This window comes from Leucoraja erinacea, chromosome 1 (genome assembly GCF_028641065.1).
Source record: "Leucoraja erinacea ecotype New England chromosome 1, Leri_hhj_1, whole genome shotgun sequence".
Lineage (NCBI taxonomy): Eukaryota > Metazoa > Chordata > Chondrichthyes > Rajiformes > Rajidae > Leucoraja > Leucoraja erinaceus.
Window position 1 is genome coordinate 15080830 of NC_073377.1, and position 25894 is coordinate 15106723.

The 25894-nt window shown below is 39.8% G+C and overlaps 1 protein-coding gene across 9 annotated transcripts in view; it reads left to right on the plus strand.

The window, feature by feature from the left end:
* The window catches only part of nsd2 (nuclear receptor binding SET domain protein 2), a 99574-nt gene that overhangs the window by 4700 nt on the left and 68980 nt on the right, over positions 1–25894 (plus strand). For 7 of the 9 annotated variants that reach the window (XM_055653292.1, XM_055653212.1, XM_055653552.1 and 4 more), the window contains exons 2-3: positions 2210–2904; positions 16083–16254. In XM_055653292.1, coding sequence (XP_055509267.1) covers positions 2239–2904; positions 16083–16254 — 838 coding nt within the window. In that variant the 5' untranslated portion in view covers positions 2210–2238. The remainder of the gene's footprint in view (positions 1–2209; positions 2905–16082; positions 16255–25894) is intronic. The other 2 variants (XM_055653761.1, XM_055653845.1) reach the window with 1 other exon arrangement.

Here is a 25894-nt window from a genome sequence, read left to right on the forward strand (position 1 = left end):
AAACAATGCAAACCGGAAGAGGGCAAGTTGAGAGTTTTATAAGTATTATATATATAGATACTGCATCTGCCATGCATCTGTCCACTCGCCCAACCTATCCAAGTCACCGTGCAGCCTTATTGTATCCTCATTGCAACTCACATTGCCACCCAGCATTGTGTCATCCGCAAACTTGGAGATGTCTCATTTAATTCCCTCGTCTAAATTGTTAATATATATTGTAAAAAACCGGTACCAGCATCGAGCCTTGCGGCACTCCACTAGTCACTGCCTGCCATTCTGAAAAGGACTTGTTAATTCCTGCTCTTTGCTTCCTACCTGTCAGCCAGTTCTTTGTAAATGTCAATACCCTACCACCAATACCATGTGCTCTAATTTTGCACAATAATTTCTTGTGTGGGAACTTGTCAAAGACTTTGAAAAAAATCCAGATACACCACATCTATTGGCTCTCCCTTATCCATTCTTCTTGTTACATCCTCAAAAAACTCCAGAAGATTAGTCAAGCATAATTTCCCCTTCATAAATCCATGCTGACTTTGATTGATCCTGCCACTGCTTTCCAAGTGCGCTGCTTACAAGAAGTGATCTTGTAACAATCGAGTCAAGCATCTTCCCCACTACCAATGTAAGGCTAACTGGTCTAATTTCCCATTTTTCTCTCCCTCCTTTCTTTAAAAAGTGGGGTTACATTGGCTACCCTCCAGTCCACAGCAGTCGAGGGAACATTGGAAAATGATCACCAAAGCATCCACGTTATCTCGGGCCACCTCCTTGAGTACTCCGGTATGCAGACCATCAGGCGTGGGGATTTATCTGCCTTTAGTCCCAACAGTTTATGTAATGCCATTTCCTGACTAATGTAGATTCCCTTCAGTTCCTCTCTACCACAAGATCCACGGTTCCCGAGTATTTCTGGAAGATTGTTTGTGTATTAGTCAACCTTCTAGATAAAACTTAAACTGAGACTTGAGTTTATTCCTCACATCAGGTGCTGTCTGTATGGAGTTTGCATATTTACCCTGTAAGTGCGTAGGTTTCCTTTGGGTGCTTCGGTTTCTTCCCACATCCCAAAGACATGCGTGATTGTAGTTATTTAGCCTCAGCAAAAGTGTCCCAATGTGCAGGGAGTGGATGAGAAAATGATACAAAGTAGACCTAGTGTGGATCTAGGTCAGTGTGGATTCGGGCCAAAGGGCCTGTTTCTATACTATATCTCGTTTTAAAGTCTGAATAAGACAGCATGCTGCTTTGGAATTAAAGTTTAATTTATTGGTGCTTCTCCATCCTTTTTTCAAGATGTCATATATCCTCCGATTGATCCCAGAAACAATTTACTTGCCTTGAGATGCAATATCAGGCTGAACAATGAGTAATGGGCTTTTGATCAGATGGCAAAGTTCTTATTTTGGCTTCATGGTGTGTTGCTACCATGTGTTCACATGCAATTTACGAGTTAATCTGAATTTTTCTTGGTTCCACTGTGGAAGTTGTTTTGTGCTTCAAATATCTCGGCTGCTTTCCCAGTTTAAGTTATCTGGAATGAGAATAAAAGATTGAATTTTATATCATAATCTACTTTGCCTGCTTTGTATTGTTCGGTAACATTGAAATTGAGTCATCAATGTGTCCAAGATATTGCTCTTCCTCTGAAAAGTTGGCTGTATTCGTTATAATTGTCTAATGGCGCCATAGATAAATGTTGTTACTTTACAAATTAAGTCCATATTTTATTATTTAGCACATATAATTGGATAGGTTACTTAAGTTTTTTTTCTGTTTATGTACATTTCACCATGGTTTGTTTGAAATCTTGCAATATCTTTTATGTCTTATTTGAATAGACTACTTGGAGACACAATAAACTGTAGATGCTGGAATATTGAGCAAAACACAACAGGTCAGGCAGCATCTGGAGAGGGAATGGACAAGCACCCTTCCTTCCTCAAAATTATCACAATCTTGCTTATGGTTGTTACAAAATTGTAAAATCAGTTATACAGTCATTTTGGGTACTTGCACATCAAGAGCCAAGGGTTTAGATGAATAAATTCAAGATATAAGTTTCCCTACAACTTCATATCTTGTTCTTAATATGTTGGTGCCCTAGCTCGTCAACCACTTTCAAATTAACACCACAACGTTAAGGCTTTTGTTTGCTACAGAACCGTTTAATAATCTGTGCTTGTATCTCTTTGTTCACCTGAAGCTGTTTGAAATTGGTAACATCAGGAGAGCATGGCTCAGCCCATCCGACTTCCGAAGAATGTAATCGGGAGTTCCCGGCCAACGGCACAGGAATTGATTAATCCCATTTCCATGAAACAGGTTCCAGAGATCCTTGGTATTAATAAGAAGGCTCAAAACGGTGAAGTGGATTCTGAGCTCTCCATACTGACTGATAAAGCTGTTACACCTTTAACAGCAGCCCTACAGGATGGTGTCATACATCGATTAAATGGACACGATGCAAGTTCTGTTTGTAGGGCGTCGGACAAATTAAAGGATTTAACTTCTCTTATGTTAAATGGAGATTCTGCCATGCCAAATGTAGTTGAAGAATCACCATCTCAACATGCAGCTTCTCTAATTGAATGCTTTACAGAAAATAGAGGGAACAAAACACCACCTCGAACAACACCTAAAAAAAGTGGTTCACCGGAGATTAAGTTGAGAATTACTAAAACTTACTTAAATGGAAAGCCCCTTTTTGAATCTTCACTTTGTGGGGATCTTCAAATAGGTGACTTTGAGCCTGCACAGCAGGAGCAACAAGACGAAGAAAAAAATCAAGACAAACGGAAGAGAAAGAAAAGTGTGAAGTATGATGCATTGCTTGAACAAAGTCTTTCTGAGCTGGCACTTGTATCCAAGACATCCAGTTCTCCTGATGAACTAGTAAAGGTGAGTGTGGTTAATTGTAGTTATTGTTATTCAATGCGAAATTGACAGCCAAATAATTGTTTTTTTTTAGAAATATCCGTTTGAGCACGTATTAAATTATCTGCTTTAATGAGTTTTTACTTCTATGTTACATTATGGAACATACATCTGCAGCCTTTATTTCCATAATTAATTTAATAGTACCATTAAATTCATAAAATTAGTTATATTCTGGTAACGTTCTTAATCATTTCTAAGTTGCAGCTTGGCACACCAAATAGATTGGTGTATCTGTAGGCAGTATGTATTTCAGTGATGCAATGTCATGTCATGGGGTATTCATTCCTCCAGTATGAACTCTTTCCTATATCATAAATTCAACATTTATTTATTCTTCTTTATGTGAGATGCAGTGTTAATATGTTAACTGCAATTTACTTCAACAACAATAGTTCACTGAAGCGCACACTGTAGCATTAAAACTCTCTGAAGTAAAGTTCACTCTTAAATGTCATGCAACTGCAGTAAACTTAGATCGTTGAAGCCTTTTAGAACTTTCAACCATGGACAACGTAGTTGCTGTTATGTCATTACCTTAACGGCGTCTGATGCCGAGTTCCTGTTGCAGTCTTTGGAAAGTGTGAACATTTTTTCCGTTTTGTAGTTCCAAATTTGAAATGTTCTTGCTAATGTCACAAGCAAATTTACGCTGATTTGGTTTGCTGCCATTCGGTTAAATGTGAAAATGATGTTGAAACTACTATGGCAAAATATTGCTGTTACTGAAAATTTGGGGGGGAATGGGGGCAGAAAATGCTGGAACTGTTGAGTAAATCAGGCAGCTCCCAAAGCTGAAGGATGGTTTCAGCATGTTTTGTTTTTGCAACACTGACTCTGGAAAACCTGGGACCTGTGGAAATTTATAACTGCTTTAATGGATGTTTAGCTAATGCTGTTTGTGGTTATGTTGGTCGATCTGAAAGTGTGGGTTTTGTAAGCCGTTCCTAAATTTTCAACTAATATAATTTCTTGTCCTCTTTTGGGTGTTATTTTCTAAGTGTTTCCTACTGAGCTTTTCTTAATGTAGTTTTGCATTCCTGACGCCACATCAAGTACCTTTTACAGGCCCATGTTTGTTTTGTTAAAGATGTTTAAAATACAAAATGATGACTTTTTCAATAGTCAAAATATTAAGTAATTTAAATGGTGCGATTTAATTTGTACTTCATTTTAATTTTAAGGTTGCGGAAGCCCATGTTAAAGTAAAGATTGCCGATAGTGAAAGACAAACTTTAAAAATTCTAGGGTTATTTCATTACCAAATGGTTAGTTTCCATGAACAAATTCTTGCCGGTCAATTTTGTGGGAATTAAAGTTACCTACCATGCCAGTGATATTGTTTGTGCATGTTTCCATAATCTGTCTCCGTGTCAGTTCCTCAGTCTCCTGCTGGAAAGAAAACCACTTCAGAGTGATGATGCCTTTCTTATTTTGCCTCCATGGATGAACCTTCCAGCACATAATCTCTGCCTGCAGCAATAATGCAACTATTCCACCTTTTTTACTTCCCTCTCATATTTGAAACATCAAAACCCTGGAATGAGCTGCTAGTCCCTTCCCTCTCGCAAACAAATCTTTGTAATGGCCACAACATGAGTTCCATGCATGTAAGAAAGACAATGGAGGACTTCAATATGCAAGTAGAAAATCAGTTTGATAGTGGATCGCAACAGAAACAATTTGTGGAATGTCAATGAGGTGGGCTCTCAGCAGCTCCTGGTCGAATCCACTAGGTAAAAGGCAATTCTGAATTTGTTGTGCAATGAACCTGACTTGATTAGGGAGCTTAATATGAAAGAAACCCAAGGTACCATTTCAGTTTGGGACAGTTAATGGAAGTGTCTTGAGAACAGCCGATATTACAATCGAGGAGGTTCTAACGGTCTTAAGGTGTACAAAGGTGGATAAATCTTCCAGCTGATTAGAAATATTCAAGGACACTGTCGGAAGCTGGAGAAAAAATATATACGCACCCTGGCTGAGATATGTGACTCATCATTAGAAATGGGTGAGGTGCTGGAAAACTGGAGGGTGATTGTTGTGCCTCTATTTAAGAAAGAGTCTGTGAACTATAGAATAGTGAGCCAACCGTCTATGGTAGGCAGGTTACTGGAAAGTATTCTGAGGGATAAGGTATGCATGCATTTGGATAGACTGGCTGATTAGGGAGAGTCAGCACGGTTTGTACGTGGAAGATCGTATCTCACAAAGCGAAAGTATGGGCATTACTGTTGAGTAAAGATAACTGCAGAGGCATGAGGGAGGACCTGGATAAAGTTGATTTGAAGGGGACTCGAGCAGGAATGACAAGTTTTATGGAATTCGTAGACGCAGGATATTTTCATCCCAAAGAGGAAGAAACATACTAAGGGGAGAACGAGGCCACTGTTGCTGTCACAGCATTTCAAAGATGGTATAAACGCAAAGGAGAAGGCATATAACATAACAAAGATTATTGAGAAGCTTTTAAAAAACAATAGAAGGCAACTAAAAAGGCAATGAGGGAAGAAAAGATTAAATACGAAGTAAGCTAGGTAATAATATAAAAAAGGATGCCAAAAGTTTTTTCAGATATATGAAGGGTAAAAGAGATGCAAGAGAAACATACATCTCAAGCCCTCCCTCTGGCACCAGCTCCTTGGTCATGAATTAAATTAAACCATCTTTGTCTTGCCACACTCGCATTGGCAAGTGTACTTATCCTGTGATTACAACCCAGGAGGTCCTGGAGGCATAAGAGACTGCAGATGCTAGAAGAGAGAATCAGTTACAGTTTAGATGAATATTTTTTGTTAGAAAACAATTCTAGATGCAGTGAAATGAGGTAGGAAAGAGGAGGCTGCAGGGATTTGTCTCGCTCGACAGAAGACCAGAAAACATGTAAAGAGGGTGATTGTACAGGCCATAAATACTGTTTGAAAAAGAAAACAAGACTGGAATGGAGGAAGTACAAATGGGAGGAGCTGAACATTTTCCGAATGTACCAAACAAAATCTGAACTGAGAATCTGTAATAATGTTGATTTGAACTTCTTGTACTCGGTGTTAAGTCCAGATGGCTGTCATGTGCTCGGTTTCAGTGTTAGAAAAGTTGCTTTGTAATAGAAATGTACTGGAGATGCCAGAAGTCTATCAAAAAAACAGAAAATACTGTTAAACACAGTTTGATCTATGGTGACTTAAGCTACATGGTTTTTCTGGCGCTTATTTTATTATATGTTTTAAGACACAGCGTACTGCTACTTCTACTACTATTTTTGTATTACCATGTTATTTGAGTTTCCATAACACTATATGGGGGGGGGGGACGTCTGATTAACCTCCCTGCTGTAATCTGACATCATTGTCTCTTCGCAATATAGCTGCAACTTTCACCTCGATTGCCCATAGAAATTGACAAGCAACTGCTTCTGTTGACCCTCATGCAATGCTACTCTATTAAACAATGTACCATATAGCCTTTAGTATTTTGGCTTGCAGTAACAGCATAATGCTATGCAATGACCTTTATTTTTGTAAATCCTGCGGGAAATGTAACTGTTATTGCAAGCCTGAAACTCTGGCTCTGATACCTCTTTTCCCCCATTGACACAATTGTCTTTATACCAAATTTCACTATAAGAGGTTTATTAGGAACGTAATTGTGAGATGGCACAATTGCCTATTTGGCAGAGAACATTTTTGTAATAAACGAAGTTCACTGTCATGTAATTCTTTGCATCTGTGTAATATTTATGGTGTTTTTACATTTTCAAATGTTACTCAAAATGTTGATATTGGCGCTTTAAATTAATGTGTTTTCGGGACCACATTTCTGTAAACCTCTTGTGTTTTATATGAAATTTTAAATGGTCTGTTAATATGGAAATAATTGGGGACTGCTGTAATTTGCCTACTTGCAACACAGCACTCTTCTTTATTTTGAATCATAGATGCCTAACATGTATCACAGTTTTCTTTATACCTTTCTGGAATTTTAATTTAGGATTAGATTTGTTATTGTTATGTATATTGAAATACAATGAAAAGCTTTTTTTATATGCTATCCAATTGGAATATACTATAAATAAATACAATCAAGTAAAACTCAAATGCAATAAATAGATCAAAGGAGAAGATAGAATGTGCAAAATATAGTATCAGTTCCATGGACTAAGTCCAATGTCTGAAATGGAGTAGAGGTGAAGGGGTAATGAGCAGTTATGAAAAACCAATATATTAGTGTAGGAAAGAACTGCAGATGCTGGTTCAAATCGAAGGTAGACACAAATTGCTGGGGTAACTCAGCGGGTCAGGCAGCATCTCTCGATAGAAGGAATGGGTGACCAATATATTATTGTTCCTGTGCAGTTTGCAATTTTCAGCATAATTCAAAATTGTGGATTTCAATGGTTTGTTATTAGGATGGAATTTTAATAGCATGAAGAAATAAAACGGGATAATTAACTACAAAACATTATTCACAGCTGAAGAAGGGTACCAACACAAAACTTTGCCTATCCCTGTTCTCCAGGGATTCTACCTAACCCAGTGTGATACTCCAGCATTTAGTGTCTATCTTTGGTATAAACAAGCATCTTCCTTATAAAAACTTTGCCTATCCCTGTTCTCCAGGGATTCTACCTAACCCAACTTTAATGCATAATACTTTTTCAAACATAAAAAGATACAGCCATGATTACTTTAATGGACAAATTTATTGGGATTCATTGTAATTTATTCTTGCTTTATGTGTTATCTTTAGTTCATCATTTTCATTGTTTTGGGCTGACCACTGCAACGTTTGAAGGATTTGCTGCCTTTCAAACACAATTTTATTTAATTCCAAGACCAAACACATTTTAGTTAAAATTAGTTCTCCTTGTGGTGTCATTTCTTTCTAAAATTGCTATAAGAAAATGGGTAATTAAACAACTGAGTTGTCGATACCATGAACCAGCTTTCTGTAAATTTATTTACTCCGCTTGTGTAAATCATTAATTACACTTTAAATGTGATTCATGAAAAAGAGTATGTTTTAATATCAGGGGTGGCGCAGGGGTAGAGTTGTTGCCTTATGGGCCTGTTCCACTGACGCAACTTTTTAGGCGACTGCAGGAGACTGAGTTCGCCACATGTTCGCCCGAGGTTGCTGGGGTGTTGCCTGCATGGTGGTGAGTCGTTCCCACATTCTCGTAACTAGTCACGGTTTGATTCTGGTTGCTGCTAATTTTTCAACATGTTGGAAAATTAGCGGTGACCAGAATTTTGACGCCATGGAGAGTAGTGAGAATTCTCGTGACGTATGTGCAGTGATAGTTGGTTCCCAGGAGGTCGTAAGTTGTCGCCGGTGCTGACCGGTGAATTTCATTGGCTCATTGGGGGGGGGAACATAAACAGTAGTTTTCAGAACCAAGGATAACCAACCGGTAATGTTAATGTCCGCCGAGCTTCACAGCCGTGTACCTTTGGCTTCTTAAAAGTTGTCTCCACTCCTTCTCCCCCCTCTTTTAAAGGACATACGTGACCCTACCCGTACACTGTGCTTTCACCGTCTTAATTACAGCGCCAACCTTCCTGTTCATTGTGGTGTGCGTCTGTATCACATTGGCTTTGCACCGCGTGAATTTCACTTGGAGAGCGATTTCCCCCCCCCCCCCCCCCCCCCGCTTGCCCTGTACTCCGCCTACATAACTGGCTGGCTGGAAGCGATGTGTGTGTGTGTGTTCCACTCTGACACTCGCCAATTTTTCAGCGACCTGCTGCGACCGACAGTCGCCTGAAAAATCGCCTAAGTGGGACAGGCCCATTACAGCGCCAGAGACCTCGGTTTGATCCTGACTATGGGTGCTGTTCTGTGCGTAGTTTGTATGTTCTCTCTGCCGCGTGGATTTACTTCAAGGTGCTCCCGTTTCCCGTAGGTTAATTGGCTTCTGCAAATTGTCACTGGTGTGTAGGATTGAACTAGGTTACGGAAGATCGAGCATCGGCGCAGAGTTAGTGGGCTGAAGGGCGCACATAAATGCCAGATTTGTGTGATTTGTTGCATCTTCCCATACTATGAGCATGGTACAGGTGCACAACCTTTTATCCGACGATCCAAATAACGAAAACCTCCGAATAGCGGACATTTTTTCAGTCCTTGAAAAAAGGTCCTTGAAAACGTACACGGAGGGCGGCCCGTAGAGGTGACAGCGGAACCTCCGGTCGGTCCTCGAAGAAAGGGGAACTAAATCCCCATTCATAAAAGAGAAGGTGAGGGTATATTGCGCGTGAGGGTTAATAATTGACAATATGCTGCTGTCTGCCCGCTGAGTTTAAAAAGTTCCCACGGTAGACTCACGATACACAGTGTATCGTGAGTCTTGCGTGGGAACTTTTTAACTCAGCAGGCAGGGAGCAGCAGATTGTCGCTCCCTTCAGTTTCACCCCACCTACACCCCTCTGCTTCCCGGCCATGTGTGTGACCCCTTCCCTCCCCTCTCCAGCTCCCCGCCCATTGTACCGGCGTGGGGGCTTTGCACTGTCTTCACGTCGGCAATGCCAGTCACCGGAGACGTCAGGACCAACGGGACACCGACCCCTAGGCCCACTGCAAGCACGGAGATCCCAGAGACCCACAGCCATCAGCAGCCCAGCCCCGTTCCAACTCCAGAGGAAAACTGCAAACTAGCGGGAGACATCGGGACCACCAGAAGCCGCTCCCCGATGGGCCGCTACGGCGACAAGTGGCAGTTCGCCCACAGCCCGAGCTGCACCCCCTCATCGGGACACCGACCCCCAGGCCCACTGCAAGCACAGAGATCCCAGATCAGCAACTCCAGCCCATCCCCGCTCCAACTCCAGAGGGGCAGAAACCTATGGTGCGCAAGGTGCGTCTTGTTCTTGGGGTCGCGCAGCTCGGGCTGTGGGCGAACTGCCACTTGTCGCCGTAGCGGCCCATCGGGGAGTGGATTCCTCTGGAGTTGGGGGAGGGGGAGTGGGGTATTGTGCTGTTTGATCGCCCCCTGCTATCCCAGGGACAGGGAGACAGGGCGTTCACCGAGGGCGGCCCGCAGAGGTGACAGCGGAACCTCCGGTCGGTCCTCGACGAAAGGGGAACTAAATCCCCATTCATAAAAGAGAAGGTGAGGGTACATTGCGTGGGAGAGTAGGAATCCCGGTACAAAGTTGAGTGAGCGTTCACCGAGGGTGGCCTGCAGAGGTGACAGCGGAACCTCGGGTCGGTCCTGGAAGAAAGGGGAACTAAATCACCTTCATAAAAGAGAAGTGGAGGGTATATTCCGCGGGAGGGTATATCGCCTACCTGGAAGAAACCAGACATTTTTTCCAGGATGTCGTCTGCACACCAAAGCTCACGTTTGGCGCCTCTGCTGCACACGGATATAAGAGTGTGAAAATGTCGTCTTAGGCCGCCTAAGGGCATGTAGCCCCGCTAGGGTGACATGAGTGCGGGAGGTGATTCAATGCTGCGGTCACATTTACAAATTCAGGAATTCATTCAACACACTGCATTTCATACAGACATTTATTCTGCAAGAAAAAACTACATTGAAGACTCAAACTCGCGACCGAGGAACTGCCGGGATCAAGGCGCAAACTCGCGACCTTGCGGATATGAGCCGGGCACTCTACCACCGAGCCAACCATTAAAATCTACGCAAAAAAAATTCCATTCCGAAGACCGACAAATTCCAAATTACGAAAAGTGTCTGGTCCCAAGGCTGTCGGATAAAAGGTTGTGCACCTGTAATGCTAATGGCAAGCTGGTGGTTTCAGACTGAAGTACCAGTTAGCTGCCATGCATATGTCAACATGTTCTGGGTTTCCATGCATGCATCCAGCCATCATAATAATGGGGGGCGGGGGGGGGCTCTGAAAACAGTTGATGTTTTGAAAGAAACGATTAAACCCTAAAAAACATCAGAAATATAGGTTGGAATGCGACGGGAAGATGTTTATCCCGTCGAGGGAAAACATATGATTAGAATGTGTGAAAATCGGAAGGCTGTGGCCTAGCGTTTGGAAGAAAATAAGAATTAACCAGATTGTGGCCAGATGACACACATATACACATAGTCAAGTCACTTTTATTTATATAGCACATTTAAAAAACAACTATCGTTGGCCAAAGTGCTTTACATTGGTGCAGGTACATATACATGCGAGAAGAGCTTTAGTAATATAGATGATATTGACTTCAGAATCGGAAGTCATGAGTTCAGATGTAACTGAAGGAACTTAAAGACATAACTCGGCCTGAGATTTTTTTACAGTTTTGGATGAATGCTGCACTGTCCGAACTGATGTCTTTCACATGTCTATCTGCTCAGATACATATTTCTCTGTACATTTGCACTATACTCTGCTACATATCTAACTTTCTCCATTTCTAACTGCATCCACAGTTCCTTGGCCCTAAGATAGACACAAAAAGCTGGAGTAACTCAGCAGGTCAGACAGCATCTCCAGAGAAGAGGAATAGGTCTTGACTTGAAACGTCACCTATTTCTTTTTTCCAGAGATGCTGTCTGACCCACTGAGTTACTCCAGCTTTTTGTGTCTATCTTAAGTTTAAACCAGCATCTGCAGTTCCTTCCTGCACGTTCCTTGGCCCTAACTTTGGAAGCTGTTATTTCAACCTCAAGCTCTGGTTTTCTTCTTGCTCCTTTTGGACACTCCCTGAAACCCTTTTTTCCCAAGTTTTTGAGCATGGAGTGGTTTTGTTATCAAAATTATTAAACAAATACAAATTGTTGGTTTTGGCTAATGTGCATTTACACTCTGGGTTTACTCTTATCTTGCCCAAATTTGCTTTAAACCATTCTAAACATGTTGTGAGGCCATGCATTAGGTGTTTAAGGTTGTGAGAACATTGTTGTAACAAATCAAGATGAAAATATATATTTTTTCTTTTTTACTTGTCTTGAATAGCAAAACTGCAATTATATAAATGGTTTCTCTGGTAAGAAGTTAAAAAACAACAAAACTTCCCATTGGTCTTTCAATTGCCAATGATGGTAGTTTACAGGACATATATTTCCATGATTGCCTTATTGCATTCTTGCAATTTCTTTTCCTTATTGAATTTGAATATCTGCTTGAAGTCTGAGTTATACTAGATGCTTATAGCAGCCACTTGTTTTACCCATTTTATACCCATCAGCACCATTGTATCGTCTCGTTAAAGGTAGTTTTGGATCAGCAAGAAATAGTTTTGACAAGGGATACTTATTCTTTGGAACTATCAGAAAAGGTTGCATCCTAAAATGCTATTGGATATGGAAGATTTAATGGCTAAAAATAAAACTGATGCAAGTTCAAGTTTTAATAGTGCAGCCTTTGGTTCACACCAGCTTGGGAAACATTAACTCTGCATTGAGCATGTCAAGCCTCAAATGGTCTCTCATTTCAATGAAGCTACATAAATCAGATTAGATTTTTATTAATCAAAGTTAAAATTTAATGCTTTAAAGAAATGGAACAAAATGGCACATTGCTCTCTTTCCAGTGGATGTCTCCTTCGTTTTGAAAGACTGGATTTATAGTCCACTGTGAGGCAGCAACTCTACCAGCTGTGGCACCATGCTGCTAATTACAAAATGGTTTTTTTGGTGGCCAGTCTTTTTTCTCTTAAATAGTACACTTGTGTTGTACCTGTTATGACTGGCTCATAGCACTAGAGATCCGAGTTCAATCTTGATCTCGGGTGCTGTCTGTGTGGAATTTGCAGGTTCTCCCTGTGGCAGCGTGGATTTCCTCCGGGTGCTCTGGTTTCCTCCCACATCCCAAAGATTATATATCAATTGGCCTCTGTAAATTGTCCAAGTGTATAGGGAGTGGATGAGACAGAAAATCGTGAGAATGGGTGACCAGTGGTCTGCATGGTCTCTGGCCAAATAGCCTATTTCAAATAACACATTATCAAAATACTCATTGGGTGAGGAGCTTTTGTGAAAAGAGAAACACGGATTAACCCTTCATGTATTATGAATTTGAATACCTTCAGACTTCCCTTCCCTTCAAATGAACTTCGTGAACAAAGAAGGCCCCACATTCAATTTCTTGGTCTGTGCTCAATTTGTTAGCTTCAATTAGTTTTGAATTCTGTAAGGTCAAACTTCTATTTTTGATTTTAGACTGGTCTGCTGTGGCCTTTGCCTGAATTATATTTATATTTGGGTTGGATTAATCCAACACAAAAGAACTTCATGTGACCATTGATTTGGAAATGTTCTTCATTGTATTGGAGGGAAAATGAATTTTCGTTTGAGGCTTGATCTTCAAAGATGAAATGCACTGTTACTCAAAATTAACAATGGTTCATTTTGTATGGGAATAGCTAATTGGGGATTTTTGCAATCATTTTTAACAGTCACGGAATTGTTTTTTTTTCTCCAGTGTTAATCCCTTCTAATCATCTTAACGATGAAGCATGATGTGACCCTTTGAACAAAGGCCACACTACGTCAGATTAGTCTTCCTGATTTATCTTTGCATTTACTCTTATTGACAGGCTATTGGAATATGTGAGGTTGGAAAATGTTATCTTGATCCATACTAATTGCACTTTCTTTGATCATTCATGTTTCTACTATTGATCCTATGCTGATTATCTTTTTCCAGTTTATTTTTCTTAAAACTAGCAGGACACTTCAGCTGTTAGTAGAACTCCGAATAATTTTATAGTGTATAAAGTGAAACCACTTAATTCCAGCTGCATGACAACATGGGTGATTGCTCAAGACTGCAATTCTGTTAAACGTTCATTTAATCGAGGAAAATTAAATATGCTTTAATTAAACGATGTTCCAGTAAGATCAGAGAGTACTATATTTTCACTACATTTAGAGAATGTAATGAAAAATTGAAGGAAAATGTATCGACTCTGGTAGTCAATAGAAGTAGGTTATTAAATCTTAGTTTTTGAATACCCACAGCAGTATTTGCTTCTCTAGAATTTTCTCTTTCAATTAATTTGTGTGATTTTTTTTCTGTTTCCTTGCTCTTGGGGAGGGGGAAGGAAGTGTTGATTTCTTGATTACTGTTCACAGCAGCACTTTTGAGTTTGGGAACTTGGTTACATTTTTACAGCAGCAAAAATGTATTGTCATTATTTGTCATCTTGCTTTTATTATGATTGAACTAGGATTGAGACATGTGATTTCTGGAAAAAGTCATATGGGCTGTTTTCGTCTAAGGTAGAGAATCAAATGTTTAGATGTGTTATTAAAATGGATTGTGTTCATCCACTGTCAACTAAAGCAAATGTAACATTTAGTTATTTATAGCTTGCTCTAGGTATAGAAAGAGTCTCAAAGAATCATTTTTTATAATCCACAAAATTAATGTGTTCTAGTTGTCCAACCTCCCCTTGTAACTCCCTTTATCCTTCCTGATGGACGCTCATCGACTTTCTGCCTCAGTTTACCTTCCATCAGAAATTATATCGGATGATCTAAGGATCGTCTGCAGCTGGAAGGACTTCCCACCTTGTACAGGAGAACCATACCATTGGCCTAACAGCTATCCCAACTGCACTTTGAGTAAAGAGGAAAGTTACAATAACAAGATCCCAAAATGTATTAGTCTTTGCCTTGAATGTATGGTGTAACTGCAGCCAGCCTCTGGGGTAGACAATTCCAGAGAATCACTGAAGATTTTTTTTTCTTGCTTCAGTCTTCAATGGTTCTACCCTGTGACACTGTGGACCTCCATTCTGGACAATGCAGCTAGTGTAAGCTTCATCCTTGTATCTACCTGCCAAGGCCTGTAACAATTTTGTACAATTTAGCATGGCCACGCTTTGAACTCGAGGGTATAGGCACTATCTGCTTAATCTCCCCTCCATTGGTCAAATTCCCCATCCAAGAAATCAATCCAAAAACCCTTCATTGTATTTCTTCTATCATATTCTCTTTTGGATAGGCAAATCAGAATTGTACACCACATTCTTTCGAGTTCATAAAACTTCTTATGCGGCTTAATAGATTAGATTCAAGGATGATGTTCCCCAGGGTTGTCTCGAATGAAAGTCCACTATGTGTTAAATTTTCAGTTATTTGGATCTTGATCACACTTTTCACTGTCACTCAGCTTTGTTTCTTAATGGAATCTATTGTATGCGCTGGTCAAGTGCATACATCGTTCCATAACCAATCAGATTTTTTATCTGGTCCTTCTCCATTATTACTGCAGGCTGTGGGAATTAACCTTTTTCTTGCAATACGAGTCGGGTACTCTCCGGATGTATAATATGCAGCTATAAGCTGTGAAGGTCATTGAATTTGGTCATCTGTGATGAATTGGGGAAAAGGATGAGAAGAGATAGTCCCAGAGGTACTCGGGCAAAGAACCAAACATATTAGAATCTGATTAGGCTAGAAACGGAGGGACACGTTTAGAAAGTTACCAACAATGATCTCCCGTTTTCCTTTGGTCTTGTATTTTATATTAAAATAGCTCAAAGTATTTCAGATAATTTTATTTTGATCTGCCTTGACAGTTATGTAGAAAATGTCATGAATGTTGGTAGTCCTTTGGTGTTTTTTTAATCTGAAAATTAACTGGCATAATGATGCACAAAATTAATACATTCAGCAGTACTATAGATTAGATAGTTCCATTAAATATAATTTGCAATGATGCTTCTAATCCTCTGAGCACCCAACTTGAAATATCATTGGGCACAAAAGCAAGCAAAGGAAGTGCGTGAAGTAAAAAGTGCCTCGCAGAGTATACAAAAAAATACAAAGTTACATGGATGAAGCAGCCCATGAGCTTATTCAAGTCTGCTGCATTCAGATAATGTGCTGTTCATCTTTGTACTATCTGTGCAATCTGAACGAAATTCCTTTTTAAATACTTCCATTTGAACGACTTATGTTTCACCAAGGTAGATTTGTGAACTTGCTAATTAAAATTAGTTTTATTCTGTTCTATGTTTCAATGATATTGTAGATCTAAAACCAATGTTATGGGTGAAATATCAATATGTTACAAATTTAAGAGTAACTGGTTGTAATTAGAAGCAATTGCTTTTCTTTACTGTCACCTGAACTTTGAATTTAAAAAATATACATATGTACACGTCAGTCATTGTATAATTATCTAAGAATTGACTTCTGAAGTTCAATCTGACACCTCTACTTTTACCAATAGACTGAAGAAAACCAAATGAACGAAGACGAGAAAGATGAAGACACCAAGGAGAAGGATGTCCCAGTGAAATATGATGTCGGGGACATGGTGTGGTCCAAAGTATCTGGCTATCCTTGGTGGGCCTGTATGGTTTCTTCAGATCCTATCTTGGGTACCCACACAAAAGTTAAAGGTACTTTTAAAAAAAAAAAAAAAGTTAAATATTGAGTTGATGAAGCTAATTTAATTTATCCTATTTTATCCAGATAAATAATTTTAAACATCCTTTAAATTAATTGAATGACTTCTAACATTTAGAGAAATATATCAGAAAAATAATTGTCCCACTTTTAATATTAACATGCTTGTTCAACCAGGGGGGCATGTAAAAATGTCCTTTTGCATGTGTGCTTTACTACCATACACAGAGCTGCAAAGTAAGTACGGATTTTCCGTATTTTGTACGGAGATGCGATTAGAATACGGATGTACGGTTTTGCGTTGTTAAATACGGATTTTAAATATGGAGTTCAGTTCAGTCTGAAGAAGGGTTTCGACCAGAAATGTCACCCATTCCTTCTCTCCTTCTCGCTGCCTGTCCCGCTCCAAGTTTAAACAATGCGCTGTCAGTTTAACGTGTGGGAATTTAAACTAAGAGCTGTCAGCTACGGTGCTCTGGGTTCTAAAAATAGCGCTACCAGCTGGAGCGCTATGGGCTTTACACATGGCGCTATGGGTCACAGACTTCAGGAAAATTCTCGTATAACAATGAGTCTTTGGAATTCTCTTTGAGCCTTTGATTATTTTTCAGGCAGTGGTAGAATTCTGGATAAGCCTAGTGGTGAAAAGTTACCAGTGGGATTACAGTTACATTCGGATTGGCCTTGATTTTTCAGGATGGTGGATGGGCTCAAGGGGGAGAGAGGGAGGGGTGGAGAGAGGGGAGAGGATCGGGAGGGAAGGGAGAGAGGGAAGGAGGGAATAAGAGGGAGAAAAGGGAAGAAGGATAGAGGGAGGGCGAGATGGATGGAGGGAGAGAGAGAGGGAGGCTTCTACATCATCATCTGGTGCTAAAAGCAGGAAGCAGCCGTTCAAACAGCAGTATACAAAAAGATGGCAATGAATGCACTGTCAAGTAAGTTGCATAGAAGACATGTCAATTGGTAGCAAAGTTATGCATTCTTGTACTCTTACACGGGTATGACTGCATATGTAAAATATATTTTTCAGCAAAATGGCACTGCGTAAAATACTGATTTCCTCAGCAAAATACTGATTCTCAGGTACTAAACACTGAAATGCTCTGACAAAACTTGGCAGCTCTGTAAACATTGCCTGGTCCATACATTGCATATTCTTTCCCTTCTCTTCATGATTTGTCACTTACTTCTTTTGCATCTTTCATATCGTGAGTTTTTAAAATCCTCGACCCCATTAAATTCCTGCAATAATACTTTCCTCTTATTAACAAACTTCTTCAATAAGGTTGAAAATTGAATGAGGAATTGTGCATATGACCATTCGAGTTATTTGTTATATGCAGTTACCCCTACCTTCCTCCGTCATTGATCCTCCCAACGAACTTGCTTGTTAAGAAATAATATTGCCAATATCTATCCTATTCCATGCAGCTTCCAAATGCAGCTTAAGTGAGTTTTGGTATTGTTAGAAGTGATGTTTGCTCTTAACATATCCCTTCAGAATAAGGAATGTACCCCACCTATCCATAGTTTGTGCCCCCTGACCTTATACTTAGTACTACTTGCACTTAGTAGTAAGTGTGATCCGTACATTCAACTGTCAATTTAGTGCACAATCAATCCACTTGCTTGTATATCTTCTAAGTGCGTTGGCTTGTTCTTTGTCTCTTCCTCAAAGCCCCCAAATTATTTTGAAGCACCATTACAATTTTCTTGGTGATTCTTAATTTGAGTTATTCATTCTCTTGCAATAGTTGAATGATGGTGGGAAAGCAAGCATTTCTTGCTTATCCAAATTGCTCCTAAACTGAAGAAACAGTTAGGTACTGTTTCAGTGATGTTTTAGTCTGTTTTAGTCTCTGCCCAATTGCCTCCTCTGGCAGCTTGTACCACACATCCGCCACGCTTTGTGTGAAAAAGTGACCCCTGAGATTACTCAATCTGTTCCCCTTCACCTTAAACTTATGTCCTCTGGTCCTCGATTCACCTACTCGGGGCAAGAGACTGTGGATCTAACCAATCTATTCCTCTCATGATCTTATACAGCTCCGAATAATCACCCTCCCCCCAATCCTACGCTCCAAGGAATTGAGTCCCAGCCTGCTCAACCTCTGCCTGTAGCTCAGGCCCTCTAGTCCTGGGAACATCCTCAAAAATCTTCTAAGTACCCTTTCCAGCTTGACAAAATCTTTCCTGTAACACAGTGCTCTGAACTGAACACCACTTACTAAATGACCTCACCAACGGTTTATATAACTGCAGCATGGACTACCAACTTCTATACTCAATACTCTGGCTGATGAAGGTCAATGTGCCAAAATACATTTAGACCACCCGTTCAAGCTGCGACTCCAGCTTCAGGGAACTGTGCACCTACACTAGTAGATCCCTCTGCTCTACATCACTGCCCAGAGTCCCGCCATTCGTTGTGTGTCCTGCTCATGTTAGACTTCCCTAAATATAACACCTCGCATTTTTCTGCATTAAATTCCATTAACCATTCCTCAGCCAACTTGGCTAATTGATCAAGATCTCGCTGCAATTCTTCATAACCATCTCACAACGGATAACAACTAAAAGAGCAAACAACAACGAGTTGTCGAGTCAAAGAGTCATTGGGTCATAGAGTGATATGGTGTGTAAACATGTCCTTCGGCGCAGTATTCCTGCACTGGCCAAATTGTCCCAGCTGCACTAGTCCCACCTACCAGCATTTGGTCCATATCCTTCCAACTTGTCCTATCCATGCACCTGTCTAACTGTTTCTTAAATGTTGGGATAGTCTCTGAAGTTCAATAAGGCTGCAAATTGAACAAGGAATTGTGCAAATGATTGTTCCCTGCAATTAAGCTTGTGGGATTTTTTACAAGGTTTTTCGCCTTCAGTCTCGGTGTAAGTAAACCAGATATTATGTTTTTGAATTTCCTTGCAGCTTTAATTTGTTTACTAATGATATATAACTGCCTCTCTGCCACCTCTTGATTACTTCACTGCCTCTGAATTGTCAGACATTCAGTGGATATGTCGTTTTCATCTAATTATGCAATGGGAAAACTGATTCACTGCAATTGGATCTACCACTAACTCTCTCAACATGTCATTTTACTTTGCTTCTTCACTACACAAGGTGAATGTTACTCACCTGTCTATTTATTACCACTTGTCCTTATTACCAGAGTGTATCCATCTTCTTCAGTATTTGTCACTTCTTTTGCATCTTTCATACCGTGAGTTTTTAAAATCCTAATCCCCATTAAATTCCTGCAATAATACTCTATTCATAACAAACTTCTTCAATATCCATTCAATAAGGCTGCAAATTGAATAAGGAATTGTGCAAATGATCATTCGAGTTATTTGTTATATATAGTTACCAGTACCCCTATCTTCCTCCATCATTGACCCTCAAATGCAAACTCAACCTAACCTCTGCTGTAGTATTCAATCTATTATGTTGTGTCTACTCTCAGTCCGCTAATAAATCATTTAAATATTCTTAGTAGCCTTGTTCAGTTTCCCATAATTTAGCCCTGCGTCCAACTCCAGAATTGGACTTCACTCCTTTCTGCTTTTAAGGTGACCCTCAAAATAACCTTTTAGCTCTTTTAACTACTCATTCCTCATGCCTCAGTGTGAATATCCTTTTTATCTAAATAAACTTCTGTGTTGTATCCAAATTTGTTTCTGAATGTTAAAATTGCTGTATAAAGTATTGTCACAGCCGGTTGATTTTCATGTTTCTTTATCTACACATCTTCATCTAATCTTGCTGTAGCTGATATTGCAACTATTCACCGTCCATCCCTACCCACTAATTAATTGGTATCAACTACAACCTCAATGAATTGAAATGGTAGGAAGTGCCTAAAATGGAAACAATATGTTTGTAAAGCTGCCAAATAAAAATGTATGGGCTTTGAAAATGACTGAACTTGAAAGACTTTTCAGGAGCATTTAAACTTTTTTAAATGGTCTCCTGAAATTTCTAATATCTAAATTGATTTATATAAAGGAGATGCATCAGGAATAACATTTGTCATAGTTTCATGATTAATTTTAATCTGTCATGTTTTCTGGTATCTTTTATTACTGTTGCTCAATGAATGGTGTTCTTGAACATGTTCCCGTCCAACTAAAGGTAGTCCTGAGGTGGGCCCTCAAACCTCCTCTGCCCACTGCTGCATTACTCTCTTCATTGGAGTCTCATACTTCATCCCTCTCTGAATGCCAGCAGGAGCAGCATCAACAGATTATCAGACTAGCTGAATTGAGGGTGAAATCGAAGTCCAGTTCAAGAGCTTGAACTTCAACTGTTTTGGGGGGAAATATTCAGTTCAAACAGAATTTTAGACATGTATTATGATTTTGGAGTTGAAATATACATTGGAAAGATGAGTGAATTGTTGTGACTTTTTAAAAATAAATAAAAAAATCCTTCAGTCCCACAATCCATTTAGCTCTTTGCACTCTCCAATTCGGGTGCCTTGCACATTCCTAATTCAACATTCTCGGGCTTGTCAGTTACTTTCCTAGGCCAGCAATTACATTTTACTCATGAATCTGAGGGTGGCTATCCTCATAGGGTGTTTGTACTCCAGACCAATACTGCACTGCTGTCATGTACACCTTTTGCTCCATCCTTTGTCCTCATTTCAGCTAGTCTGTTGGTGCTACAACTTCTAGCTTATACACAGGGGTTGAAGCATGAATCAACATTAAAGATAATATAGTCGTGGTCCGAGGAGGCCGAGGGTCATCCTCAGGTCTGCACTGAGTCAGTGGTCTCCAGTGTTAGCACCCTACAAGGATGCGTACCCTCAAGACCACTTCATCTAACTTAAAAAAGGACTGGACAAGCTAGATACAGGAAAAATGTTCCCAAAGTTGGGCGAGTCCAGAACCAGGGGCCACAGTCTTAGAATAAAGGGGAGGCCATTTAAGACTGAGGTGAGAAAAAACTTTTTCACCCGAGAGTTGTGAATTTATGGAATTCCCTGTCACAGAGGGCAGTGGAGGCCAAGTCACTGGATGGATTTAAGAGAGAGTTAGATAGAGCTCTAGGGGGCTAGTGGAGTCAAGGGATATGGGGAGAAAGCAGGCACGGGGTATTGATAGGGGACGAACAGCCATGATCACAATGAATAGCGGTGCTGGCTCGAAGGGCCAAATGGCCTCCTCCTGAACCTATTTTCTATGTTTCTAAATTGAAGATAAACAAATATCTGGATAGTATTATGAGGGATAGGATATACATGTATTTAGATGGACGAAGACTGATTAGGAATAGCCAGCATAGTTTTGTACGTGGGAGGTTGCGTCTCACAAATCGTGAGTTTTTTGAAGATGTGACCAAAAAAAAGGTTGATGAGGGCAGAGCTGGACCTGTATATATGGATTTCTGCAAAGCATTCAACAAGATTCCACATGGTTGGCTGCTCTGGAAGGTTAAATTCTGTGGGATCCAAGGAGAGATAGCTGACTGGATCAAAAATTGGCTTCATGGAAGGAACCAGAGGGTGATGGTGGAAGGTTGCTTCTCAGTTTGGAGGTCTGTCACTAGTGATGTGCCTCGGGGTTCAGTGCTGGTTCCATTATTGTTTGTCATCTATATCATGGCAAGATGAGCAAGTATTCTCATGATACAAAAATGGGTGTTTTTTGGCAAATCAAATTCCTCATATGATTTACATACTTGGTTTTGTTTTCATTCTTGGCTAATAAAATCAATTACAATTACAAATTACAGCAGATCTTGATTGATTGACCAGGTGGGCTGAGGAATGGTTGATGGAGAATGGAGAAATGTGAGTTGCTGCATTTTGGGAAGTCTAACATGGGCAGGACCTACACTGTGACTAGTAGGGCTCTGGGGAGTGTTGTGGAGCAGTGCAGGTGTATAGATCCTTGAAGGTCGAGTCACAGGTAGATAAGATGGTCCAAAAGGCTTTTGGAACATTGGCCTTCATCAGAGTATTGAGTATAGAAGTTGGGAGGTCATGTTGCAGTTGTTTAAGACGTTGGCGAAACAGCATTTAGAGTATTGTGTTCAGTTCTGGGCCCCATGTTATTGGAAAGATGTTAAGCTGAAATGGTACAGAGACTATTTACGAGGATGTTGCCAGGACAAGTGAGTCTGAGCTATAGGGAGAGATTGAATAGGCTGGGAGTCTATTCCTTGGAATGCAGGAGGATGAGGGGTGATCTTATAGAGTTGTATAAAATCTTGAGAGGGATAGATGCACAGAGTCTCTTGTCCAGAGTATATGAATCAAGGACCAGAGGACATGGGTTTAAGGTGAAGGAGAAAAGATTTAATAGGAAGTTGAGGGGTAACTTTTTCACACAAAAGGTGGTGGGTGTACGGAATAAGCAGGGACATGTTGGCTGCTGTGGGCAAGTTGGGCCAAAGGACCTGTTTGCACACTCTGACTCTAAATGAGTATACCTAGGGCGTCAGTGATTTCAAGAAATGCATTGGCAACTATGGTCAACAGAGATAATAGGGTCTAATCTAACCAAAAACCTTGGATAAACTGGGAAGTCCAGATCCAAGACTTTCAAGTAGAATGACCCCACACTGTACAAGAAGGCCAAGTATTATTTCTGCAGAGCTATTTGGAATGTTAAGAGAGAATTTCAAAACGGGCACGAATCTCAATCAAATGAATGCCAGGTGATTGTGGCGATCTGAATACCATTACGTGCAACAAATTAAAATTGGGCAATCTCAGGCAACGAGTCATCCCAATCAGGTGAGCTTAATGTCTTTAAAGCCCGGTTTGAGCAGCCAAACAAAGTTCCACCAAGGTGTGTTTTCCCATACCTGTAACCCCTCCCCTGTCCACTTCAACCTCCACTGGCTCTTATCACATATATGGAAAAAAATCAGATATGCTTTCACACGGGTAAACTCAGGTTTGGATGGGATCCCTGGAAGGGTTATAAAATCCTGCACCAATCAACTGGCTTCAGCCTTCACTCTCGTCTTCAATCATTTGCTTCATCGGAAAACTGTCCCCCATCTGCTGTTAAAGAAGCCTTCATATTGCAGTCTCCAAGAAAATTAAAGTAGCCATTCGCAGTGACTACGGGAGTAGCTCTAACATTGATCACAATTATGTGTTTTGAAAGAGTGGTTATGGCTCACTTCTGCGCCAACCTGAACAATCTAGACTCCTGGCAATTTGCTGCAGATATAATAGGTCCACAATGGATGACTGCTCCCCTGCACTCCATTCAACTCTGAATATCTTGACAGTCAGAATACCGTTACATATTTTTTTACGTACCTTTGACATTTTTTTAATTTATTTTTTTTATTAGCAGTACAGTAAATCACATTAATACATCGCATATATCTTATTACATTATGTTGTACCACTTCATTTTTTGAGCTTTAAAAAAGATAGAAATAAAAGAAATAAGGAAAGTAAGCAAGAATCGTGAAGGTGCAGGAAAGTGTTGGGAGAAGAAAACCCCTTAGGGAAGGAATTAGAGAAGGAAGCAAAGAAAAGAAATAAGACCCTCGAAAGAAAAGAAGAAAGGAAAATCAATCGCTCTATTTTAACACAAAACTCCGCAAAAAAGGATATACCAACTGTGTTTTTATTAAAAATTTATTTTATACCCCCGTTTCTAGGTCTTGGTAGCCTTTATGTTGTAACTTATTATTGCACCTTATGCTTGTAATAGTTCCATAAATGCAGACCACGTCTTTTGGAAGTGATCTGTTTTGCCTGCTAGGAGGAGTCTCATATCTTCCAAGTGTAATGTTTCGAACATGTTTGAAATCTACATTTTTGTTGTTGGTATTGGAGCATTTTTCCAAAATTTAAGGATAAGCTTTTTTCCGATTATTAGCCCATAATTAAGTAATGTCTTGTTCAATATGTCAGTAAATTAATAAATAAGGATCAGACGGGATTTATACCTAAGAGACACTCATTTAATAACCTGAGACATCTGCTTAACATAATGCACTCTCACAAATCTCAAGAACAAGAGTTATCTATCATTTCATTGGACGCAGAAAAAGCGTTTGATCAAGTAGAATGGGATTATATGTTTAAAGTATTGCAAAAATTTCAAATGGGAGAGAGCTTCATCGCATGGATAAAATTATTATATAACAAACCCATGGCTAGAATATTAACTAATAATATACTATCTACGAAATTCCAAGAACAAGGGGTTATCTAGGGTGTTTCATTATCACCGCTATTATTTGCTCAAGGTAATTGGACCTTTAGCTGAAAAGTATCAGAACACAAATTTCAATCTATGGGTATAATACAAAACATTCAAATAACATGGATATACGCAGACGATTATTACTATATATCACAAAACCCCAAATCTAGTATACCAACATAATAAACCTAATCGAGGATTTACGATCTTTCTCAGGATACACAAGGGGCAAACAAAAGTGAAATTATGTCAATAAAACCGAAAGACTCAACATGTCTTTTAAAATTCCCCTTTAAAATAGCTACAGAAAAATTTAAATACTTAGGAATTGAAATCACTAGAAATTATCACGGTATGTTTAATGCTAATTATAGCCCCTTACTTAAGAAATTAAACAATCTAATTAAATTCTGGAAAACGCTGCCGATGTCTTTAATAGGTCGAATAAATGCTATAAAAATGATCTTTTTACCACAAATCCTTTATTTATTTCAATCAATTCCAATATATCTTCCAAAATTTTTTTTCAAAAAATTACTCAGACATCACAAACTTTATATGGGATTATAAATCCCACAGAATACAAAGAGCACACCTCAGTAAACCAAAAGAGATGGGTGGTCTAGCGCTCCCTAACTTTATGTACTATAATTGGGCGGTAAATATTAAAAATATAATTCACCTGCTGGACAACTCTGCCCAGCAGGTGGACTGGATTATAATGGAGAGAGAGGACTGCGCTCCTGGTAATACAGGAGCGACTCTCCTCTTACCAACGAATTTGAATAACAAACATTATAATAAAAATCCAATGATACATAGTACAATTAGAACTTGGAAACAAATAAAACAGAACTTAAAATTAAGAAATCTATCTCTGCTAATGCCAATAGCCAATAACCCTTCGTTTAAACCCTCAATTATAGATAAATCATTTACACAATGGGAAAGAACGGGAATCAAAACGCTCGGAGACCTGTATGAATTAGGGAAATTATTACCATTTCAACAATTACAACTGAAATATAACTTGAAAAATAATCAATACCTTTGACATTATTGACATTATAAAGTGATACATCATGGAAGCAGGCCCTTCGGCCCATTTGCCCACGCCAACCGACATGCCCCAATTACACGAGCCCCATTCACCCGCACTAGGCCCATAACTCTGTAAACCTACACCTGTCCAAATGTCTCTTAAATGTTATGATAGTACCTGTCTAAACTTTCTCCTCCGGCAGCTCGTTCCATATACCCACTGACCATTGTGTGTGTGTGTGTGTGTGTGTGGGGAAAAAAATTACCCCTCAAGTTCCTGTTTAATCTTTTGCCCTCACCTTTAAACTTTAAAAATGTCGCGTTCCCATTTGCCAGCCGCGCCTGCGCAGAGGACGGAGGGTTGCCGTGAATTGCATTTCAACGGAGATCACTCACGTCACA